The sequence below is a fragment of the Haematobia irritans genome, chromosome 3 (genome assembly GCF_050003625.1).
Source record: "Haematobia irritans isolate KBUSLIRL chromosome 3, ASM5000362v1, whole genome shotgun sequence".
In the NCBI taxonomy this organism is placed as follows: Eukaryota; Metazoa; Arthropoda; class Insecta; order Diptera; family Muscidae; genus Haematobia; species Haematobia irritans.
In genome coordinates, this window is record NC_134399.1 from 20282074 (window position 1) to 20291789 (window position 9716).

The 9716-nt window shown below is 35.0% G+C and overlaps 1 protein-coding gene across 1 annotated transcript; it reads right to left on the bottom strand.

Annotated features, from left to right (window-relative positions):
• Positions 1 to 6498: 6498 nt before the first annotated feature.
• On the bottom strand, positions 6499 to 7246 carry LOC142229463 (uncharacterized). Its single transcript, XM_075300024.1, has 3 exons — positions 7106 to 7246; positions 6823 to 6937; positions 6499 to 6756 (listed from the first exon to the last, which is right to left on the bottom strand). Exons 1-3 carry the CDS (start codon positions 7182 to 7184, stop codon positions 6597 to 6599), a joined length of 354 nt encoding a protein of 117 aa, XP_075156139.1. The 5' UTR covers positions 7185 to 7246; the 3' UTR covers positions 6499 to 6596.
• Between the last annotated feature and the right edge of the window lie 2470 nt (positions 7247 to 9716).

Below are 9716 nucleotides of genomic sequence, written 5' to 3' on the forward strand. Positions count from 1 at the left end.
ATATCGGTCCATAATTATATATAGCGCCCATATAAACCGATCCCAGATTTGACTTCCGGAACCTCTTGGAGGAGCAAAATTCAGCCTATTCGGTAGAAATTTGGTACACTAAAAAAAACGGTGAACCCACCAGGAAAGAAAGCTTTCGATTAATTTTAGAAAATGTTTAATATTTTTAGAAAATGTTAACTAAATGGTATTACAAACGCCTTCATCACGCCGATATCATAAATATAAGTAAATATTTTTCGACAAATTCAAGAAAATTTATCAGACAAAATTAAATTTTTTCACTTGTTAAAGAAAATTTTGTAGTTTGAAGGAAAAAATTCGAGGTCAAAATTGCAAGAATGTCTTTAGTGACATACGAAGTTCATGATGAACGCATTTCTAGTAAAATTTACAAATTTAAAGAAATAATGAACTATGTTTTGAGAAATTCGAATTTGGTAAATCTTTATGCTTAATTTAAGTATAATTTTCATAATCATAATCATGGTTGCCACTCGAGCCAAAAATAAACTAACATAATTTTATTTCTATAGAAAATTTTGCCAAAATTTTGTAAAAATTTTATTTCCATAGAAAATTTTGTCAAAATGTTATTTCTATAGAAAATTTTGTCAAAATTTTATTTCCATAGAAAATTTTGTCAAAGTTTTATTTCTATAGAAAATTTTGTCAAAATTTTATTTCTATAGAAAATTTTGTCAAAATTTTATTTTTATAGAAAATTTTGTCAAACTGAATTATATAAAAGGTTGGCTGATAAGTCCCCGGTCTGACACATAGATGGCGTCGCTAGTATTAAATGCATATTATTTTTATATAGTACCAACCTTCAAATGATTCGTGCCAAAATTTGACGTCTGTAAGTCAATTGGTTTGTGAGATAGAGCGTCTTTTGTGAAGCAACTTCTGTTATTGTGAAAAAAATGGAAAAAAGGAATTTCGTGTTTTGATAAAATACTGTTTTCTGAAGGGGACAAAAAAAGGTGGAAGCAAAAACTTGGCTTGATAATGAGTTTCCGGACTCTGACCCAGGGAAATCAACAATAATTGATTGGTATGCAAAATTCAAGCGTGGTGAAATGAACACGAAGGACGGTGAACGCAGTGGACGCCCGAAAGAGGTGGTTACCGACGAAAACATCAAAAAAATCCACAAAATGATTTTGAATGATCGTAAAATGAAGTTGATCGAGATAGCAGAGGCCTTAAAGATATCAAAGGAACGTGTTGGTCATATCATTCATAAATATTTGGATATGCGGAAGCTCTGTGCAAAATGGGTGCCGCGCGAGCTCACATTTGACCAAAAACAACAACGTGTTGATGATGATGATGAGCGGTGTTTGCAGCTGTTAACTCGTAATACACCCGAGTTTTTCCGTCGATATGTGACAATGGATGAAACATGGCTCCATCACTACACTCCTGAGTCCAATCGACAGTCGGCTGAGTGGACAGCGACCGGTGAACCGTCTCCGAAGCGTGGAAAGACTCAAAAGTTCGCTGGCAAAGTAATGGCCCCTGTTTTTGGGGAGGGGAATGGAATAATTTTTATCGATTATCTTGAGAAGGGAAAAACCATCAACAGTGACTATTATATGGCGTTATTGGAGCGTGGCAAAACGGCCCCATATGAAGAAGAAAAAAGTGTTGTTCCACCAAGACAACGCACCGTGCCACAAGTCATTGAGAACGATGGCAAAAATTCATGAATTGGGCTTCAAATTGCTTCCCCACCCACCGTATTCTCCAGATCTGGCCCCAGCGACTTGTTCTCAGACCTCAAAAGGATGCATGCAGGGAAAAAATTTGGCTGCAATGAAGAGGTGATCGCCGAAACTGAGGCCTATTTTGGGCAAAACCGAAGGGGTACTACCAAAATGGTATCAAAAAATTGGAAGGTCGTTATAATCATTGTATCGCTCTTGAAGAGAACTATGTTGAACAATAAAAACGAATTTTGGCAAAAAAAATGTGTTTTTCTTTGTTAGACCGGGGACTTATCAGCCAACCTGTTACAAGAGATGTTTATGATTCCTCTAAAACTCAAACAAAAAATGGTTCTTATAAATTCAGAATCTGATCTTGTCTTCATAGGTAAAATCTTTACATTTATCTGTGGGAAGCGTACTGGTTGAACTGATCTGCTTGGGAAAATATCTGTTATGAAACTCCCCTGAAATTTTCAAAGGAAACTATTATATTTGATTCATGGTGTTGGGTATTTAAGATTCGGCCCGGCAGAACTTACTACTGTAATATACTTGTTTTCGTTTATTATATACCACGTACACGCAGAGAAGAAACATGATTGTCACAATCATATTCGAAGAGCAAAATAATATGATAGGAGCTATTTTTGCGGCGACCATGTAACATTTTAACCTGCAACCATGTTGGCTCAGTGAACATGGTTCTAAGAAAAATATAATTGTCCTCATCTAAAATGTTATTATATTGATAAAAAGAATTTTGTTTGAATGAAAAGACAATGGTCACGAATTAAAATGAAATGGTATTCATTAAAATGTTTTGCTCCTAGTTAAAAGAACATGGTCACAACCTAAAATGTTTTGATCTTTATGAAAAAACTTTTTTCATCGTCGAAAAAAGGACGCCACTTGAGGAAAGAAAACACAAAATTAACTTTATTTATTATACCCTCCACCATAGGATGGGGGTATATTAACTTTGTCATTCCGTTTGTAACACATCGAAATATTGCTCTAAGACCCCATAAAGTATATATATATTCTGGGTCGTGGTGAAATTCTGAGTCGATCTAAGCATGTCCGTCCGTCCGTCCGTCCGTCCGTCTGTCCGTCCGTCCGTCCGTCTGTCCGTCTGTGGAAATCACGCTAACTTCCGAACGAAACAAGCTATCGACTTGAAACTTGGCACAAGTAGTTGTTATTGATGTAGGTCGGATGGTATTGAAAATGGGCCATATCGGACCACGTTTACGTATAGCCCCCATATAAACCGATCCCCAAATTTGGCTTGGGGAGCCTCCCGGAGCAGCAAAATTCATCCGATCCGGTTGAAATTTGGTACGTGGTCTTAGTATACGGTCTCTAACAACCATGCAAAAATTGGTCCATATCGGTCCATAAATATATATAGCCCCCATATAAACCGATCCCCAGATTTGACTTCCGGAGACTTTTGGAGGGCCAAAATTCATCCGATCCGGTTGAAATTTAGTACGTGGTCTTAGTATACGGTTTTTAACAACCATGCAAAAATTGGTCCATATCGGTCCATAATTATATATAGCCCCCATATAAACCGATCCCCAGATTTGACCTCCGGAGCCTCTTGGAAGAGCAAAATTCATCCGATCCAGTTGAAATTTGGTACATGGTGTTAGTATATGGTCTCTAACAACCATGCAAAAATTGGTCCATATCGGTCCATAATTATATATAGTTCCCATATAAACCGTCCCCAGATTTGACGTCCGGAACCTCTTGGAGGAGCAAAAAACATCCGATACGGTTGAAATTTGGTACATTTTGTCAATATATGGTCTCTAACAGCCATGTAAAAATTGGTCCATATCGGTCTTTAGTTATATATAGCCGATGACTTATTACACAGAAATTGGTCCATATCGCCAAAAACAATCTACCAAAACTTTATTTCCATAGAAAATTTTGTCAAATTTTATTACTATAGAAAGTTTTGTTAAAATTTCATTTCTATAGAAAGTTTTATCAAAAGTTTATTTCTATAGAAATGTTTGTCAAATTTTTATTTCTATAGAAAATTTTGTAAAAAATTTATTTCTGTAGAAAATTTTGTCAACATTTTATTTCTATACAAAATTTTGTCAAAATTTCATTTCTATACAAAATTTTGTCAACATTTTATTTCTATAGAAATTTTTGTCAAAATTGTATTGCTATAGAAAATTTTGTCAACATTTTACTTCCATAGAAAATTTTGTCAACATTTTATTTCTATAGAAAATTTTGTCAAATTTTTATTTCTATAGAAAATTTTGTCAAAATTTTATTTCTATAGAAAATTTTGTCAAATTTTTATTTCTATAGAAAATTTTGTCAAAATTTTATTACTATAGAAAATTTTGTCAAGGTTTCATTTCTATAGAAAATTTTGTCAAAATTTTATTTCTATAGAAAATTTTGTCAAACTAGATTATATACGTATTTAATCGGCCTTTTTTTGTTTAATATATACCCCGTATGGGCTAACTTACAATTTAGAAGACAGTGTTAAAAAGTTTTACGATACCTTGCCATCGGCAAGTGTTATCGCAACCCAAGTAATTCGATTGTGGATGACAGCCTTTAGTAGAAGTTCCTACGCAATCCATGGTGGAGGGTACATAAGATTCGGCCTGGCCGAACTTACGGCCGTATATACTTGTTTTTTTTTTATTTATTTATAAACTAATTCATTGTTTATTTGTATTTACTATGTCGTGCAAGCAAACATCACATATTTTTACACACTCTATTTTGGCTCTATTTCAATAATATGTAATCATTCCATATTTGAGTCGTGCAAATGAACAAACGCTGCTGTAACTGCAAATACACTGCAAATACATTTTTTTCAACTACACTTTCCTTTTTTGTGGTCACTTAAAACCACGTGCCACTTCTAAATAAATAAATTAATACAAAACACAGTAAATCCGTATTCTCCGTCCATTCCAAGAAACAATCAACACACGACTGACGCGCAAAATGAAAATCGTGTGTACCTGCTCAATGTTTTTATAAAATTCTTTTCGCTGGAAAAAAGTTAAAAAATTAAATGGTCACGAAAAAAATGTAAATGGTCTTTATGACCATGTAATGGTTCTTGACATGTCTATACATAACGTATAAAAATACTTTTTTCCCTGTAAAAAAGTAAAAAAAATTGAATGGTCAGGTACATGATTTTCCCGACCATTTAATGGTCTCAAATTCTATCATTTAAATGATAGAACATGTTTGCGGTATTTGAGAACCATTCAAATGCTTATTGCCACCATACATTTTTCTCCGTTCGAAAACTATTTTTACAAAGACAAAATACATGGTTTTCGCGGCAATTACATGCTCTAGATAAGCATTAAATGGATGCGGCAACCATGTCCAAACATGGTTTTTCTGTGCGTGTATCGACTTGAAACTCGGCACAAGTAGTTGCTATTGATGTAGGTCGGATGGTATTGCAAATGGGCCATATCGGTCCACTTTTACGTATGGCCCCCATATAAACGGACCCCCAAATTTGGCTTGCGAGGCCTCTAAGAGAAGAAGAATTGGTCCACATCGGTCAATAATTATATATAGCCCCCCTTATAAACGGACCCCCACATTTGGCTTGCGAAGCCTCTAAGAGAAGCAAATTTCATCCGATCCGGCTGAAATTTGGTACATGATGTCAGTATAGGGTCTCTAATAACCATGCAAAAATTGCTCCATATCGGTCCATAATTATATATAGCCCCCATATAAACCGATCCCCCGATTTGGCTTGCGGAGCCTCTAAGACAAGCAAATTTCATCCGATCCGGCTGAAATTTGGTACATGGTGTAAGTATAGGGTTTCTAACAACCGTGCAAAAATTGGTTCACATCGGTCCATAATTATATATAGCCCCCATATAAACCGATCCCCCGATTTGGCTTGCGGAGCCTCTAAGAGAAGCAAATTTCATCCGATCCGGCTGAAATTTGGTACATGGTGTTAGTATATAGTCTCTAACAACCATGCAAAAATTGCTCCATATCGGTCCATAATTATATATAGCCCCCATATAAACCGATCCCCCGATTTGGCTTGCGGAGCCTCTAAGAGAAGCAAATTTCATCGGCTGAAATTTGGTACATAGTGTTAGTATTTGGTCTCTAACAACCATGCAAAAATTGGTCCATATCGGTCCACAATTATATGTAGCCCCCATATAAACCGATCCCCCGATTTGGCTTGCGGAGCCTCTAAAAGAAGCAAATTTCATCCGATCCGGCTGAAATTTGGTACATGGTCTCTAACATCGGTCCATAATTATATATAGGACCCATATAAACCGATCCCGAGATTTGACCTCCGGAGCACCTTGGAAGAACAAAATTCTTCCCATTCGGTTGAAATTTGGTACGTGATGTTAGTATAGGGTATCCGACAACCATGCAGGAATTGATTCCTATCAGTCCATAATAATATATAGCTCCCATATAAACCGATCGCCAGATTTGACCTACGGTGCCTTTTGGAGAAGCAAAATTCATCCGATGTGGTTGAAATTTGGTACGTGGTGGTTGCATATGATATTTAACAACCATGTGAGTTGAAATTTGTGGATGACAGTCTTTCGTAGAAGTTTCTACGCAATCCATGATGGAGGGTACACAAGATTCGGCCTTGCCGAACTTACGGCCGTATATACTTGTTTTAGTATGTGATATCAGTATACGCCTTTTGATAATCAATCAATTCATAATTATATGTAGCCCCAACAACCTCTCTGTTTAATCGATCCACAAAATGTTGGCCATATTTATTGATTCTTTATAATATTATAATTGCAAAAAACACAAACATATTTAAATTTTATCTCTCTCTTAAGCGTATATTCCAGTCTCTAATGGATGAACTTCACGATTTACAACTTCTCCATTTGCCATAGTACAAAGGAAATTCATGCGACAACAATCAGGATAGGGTTTACTCAAATTCATTGGATCCAGAACACGGCAATCACGCATATCATAATGGCCACAACTGCATAAGAACGAAATTAAATATGGGACATTAATGGGCTCCTTTGGAAAGAATGTCATATCTTACCCTTGAACTAAAATCGAACCATCCTCATTGCAACGCATATTTTGACAGGAATTCATCATATTGTTATCGCCACGCTTTAGCATTATACCATTATACATACAGACGCCAGGCAATCCTAAAAAAACAACAAAAACATAATGAAATATTAAGAGATTCAAATGAAGCTTCGTTTGTTCTATGGTCTGTCCACTGTCCAGAATAACACACCACAGAATACTTCAGTAACCTGAAGTACCAGGCTGCGCCGTCTTCTCAAAATGATCGATTGCCATTAATGACTTACTTGCTGGTATAAAGAAACTATATCCTTGACAAGCGACAATCAATGCCTGGATCAATGCAAGTGATGTAATAAATTTCATATTGAATATTTTGTTTATAAATAAATTCCGTAAATCACAACTCTTTACAATTAACTGATGATCAATAATTGCTTGGCAGAGGTTTATATAAGAAATTGTCTTATGGGAAAATGTCTTATTCATCATCCGATTTTCACCATTATCTTGTATTGTGGAAAGTTTTGTTTTTTTTTCTGAATCTATCAATAGCTTTAATTCATATCAATGAACATTTTATGGGCTGATGCTTTAAGTAATTTTCGATTTTCGGAAGATGATGAGTTTGACGTACAAGGTACTGATATCAGTTTGGCGTAATATATACTGAGAATCAATAGCTTAAAGAGATAACCAAATTATCGGAATCGGTTTTTCTTTTCGTTTCCAGACAATTTGAATTATTTCGCATTAAGTTAGGCTACATTAACAGTCTGTTACTTTAGGCTCGCTTAGTTCATTGTGATACGACATCAAAGGCATTCCAAGGAAAGGTTGTTGTAACTCCTCCTTGGAGAGGTCTATGCTCAAATATTTTTAAATGTTACCTACCCCTATAACGGTTGAAAACGTCTTTTCATTTGGTGTTCGGCTACTAACCCTTCCATCACATAGATCAACATTTAAAGTTGACATGACTGGCCTTGTATTTGATGTTATTAAATGCTCGTTTAATATCTTCACAACTCAAGATTTTTGTTCATATTTTTGTGCAAATCTATGGACTTTTTATTTTGGTGTTAAACTTCTTTCTGAGAGGTAATGAGGAGTAGTTAATTAACAGTGCATTTTGGTATGAAAAACATGGTCTGAATAATCCTTATGGTCTGATGCAAACACGACACCTTCACATAAACCAGTGTTGCCAATTTGGTGCTTTTAGCACCAAATTTAGTGCTTTTTGATTTCTAAAAAGCACCAAATTGGCTTTTTGGTGCCTTTTCAAAAAAAGCACCAACTTGGTGCTTTCTGGCATTTTCATTTAGTGCTTTTGGTGCTTTTTTTTGTTTAAACAGTATTAAGTAATTGATACAAAAATTTTGATTAGACTTTCAAGAGCTGAAGAAACTCAAATTTGTTGCCAAATATAGAATTTGATTGTTATGAAGTTGGTATTGATTATTTTTTAATTAATATTGTTATTTAGGATATTCTGTAGGAAAGTCGAGCGATTAGTGCCGAATTTTTGAATTTGGTAAAGATGTCATTTAAACGTTTGTATTAAATTCACAAAAGCACGCACAACTGAAATAAGCAATAGACTCCTTCCATATATTAATATTTTGAAAGTTGAAAGTCACTGATCAAACTAAATTAAAATAGCGGTTCATAATGGTGAGTACTAAGTTCGAGTTTTGCAGCTAAAGTGAAAACTATATCAGTAAAAATGGGCAAAAAATTATGCATGTTTGCTGCAAATTGATGGGGAATGGACAAAAAGCAAATTTTCACATAGTTTGTATTCCTTAAAATGAATTATTAAAGAAAAGTAATTATGAAAAAATTACTATTTTAGCGGCTAAACTCGATCTTCATACCCACCTTAACTTCTTAAAATTCAATTCACAAAAGTTCTATAATACATCTTCGGAAGTTTTTTTTTATTAGAGCATTTAATTTTCGATTTTGTGCTGGAAGGTGGTATGTTAGAATTGATAATATATTTTTTGGTGCTTTTTGTCCTTGGGGAGTTGGCAACACTGACATAAACTGCTTTGATAACATAATCTGGCAACACACATTTTAAATGAGTTGCCAACGATGTAACAACACGGGTTCTAGTCAAAAATAGTTAACTTTACGTTACCAAACAACGAAAATCTATTACAGGGTGCTTCAAGTAGACAAACAATTCATAGGAGTTAGTGGCTAGGATGGCAAAGACAATATAAATATATTTACAGGGTAATTCAGGTAAATAAAAAATCTAATTTCAGTTGTTCTTGACCAAGATTGGAAAAAATTAACAAGCAATTTATCATATTCGTAAAAAACGCTTTCGTTGCCCAAAACATGTGAATTTATATAGTAAAATCAGTAGTTTTTGACATTTCAGTCGAACGAAAGCATTCGTTTCGGATATGAGAAATTGGCTGTAATATTGTCAAACTTCTCTACAGTGAACTGCAATACAATGAAGCTCACTCTATCATGAACGAATTTCACAGACACTGCTTTTGAGGTAGAGGTGTGCACGTGACAAGGAATTGTCGTGACTCACGAAAATGTTCGTGACCTACGCGTGAGTCGTGATTCACGCTCATGGCAACGGCGTGAATGTGCGTGAGCGTGATTAACAAACCAAAATGTCGTGCGTGAGCGTGAGTCACGAAAATATTATCTTCGTGAGCGTGCGTGAGTAAAGATTTACGCTCACGAAAATAATTCCGCTCACCAACATAAAACTCTTAAGAGTTAAATTCATTTACAATTTTAGTGACACCTGGGATGTTAAGAGTGTAATAACGCTCTCGATTTTAATAATGCTCATGTTTTCACACACGTCGCTAAGGTAAATTACTCAAAAAATTGTTCGTGAGTCACAACATTTTTCGT

What these genes read in the sequence shown, in the direction of transcription:
- LOC142229463 (XM_075300024.1), bottom strand. Translation starts at nt 7,184, where the DNA reads ATGAAATTTATTACATCACTTGCATTGATCCAGGCATTGATTGTCGCT. An exon ending in TAGTTTCTTTATACCAGCAA is followed by an intron (nt 6,938 to 7,105) that starts GTAAGTCATTAA and finishes TTGTTTTTTTAG; the next exon opens with GATTGCCTGGCGTCTGTATG. An exon ending in GGTTCGATTTTAGTTCAAGG is followed by an intron (nt 6,757 to 6,822) that starts GTAAGATATGAC and finishes GTTCTTATGCAG; the next exon opens with TTGTGGCCATTATGATATGC.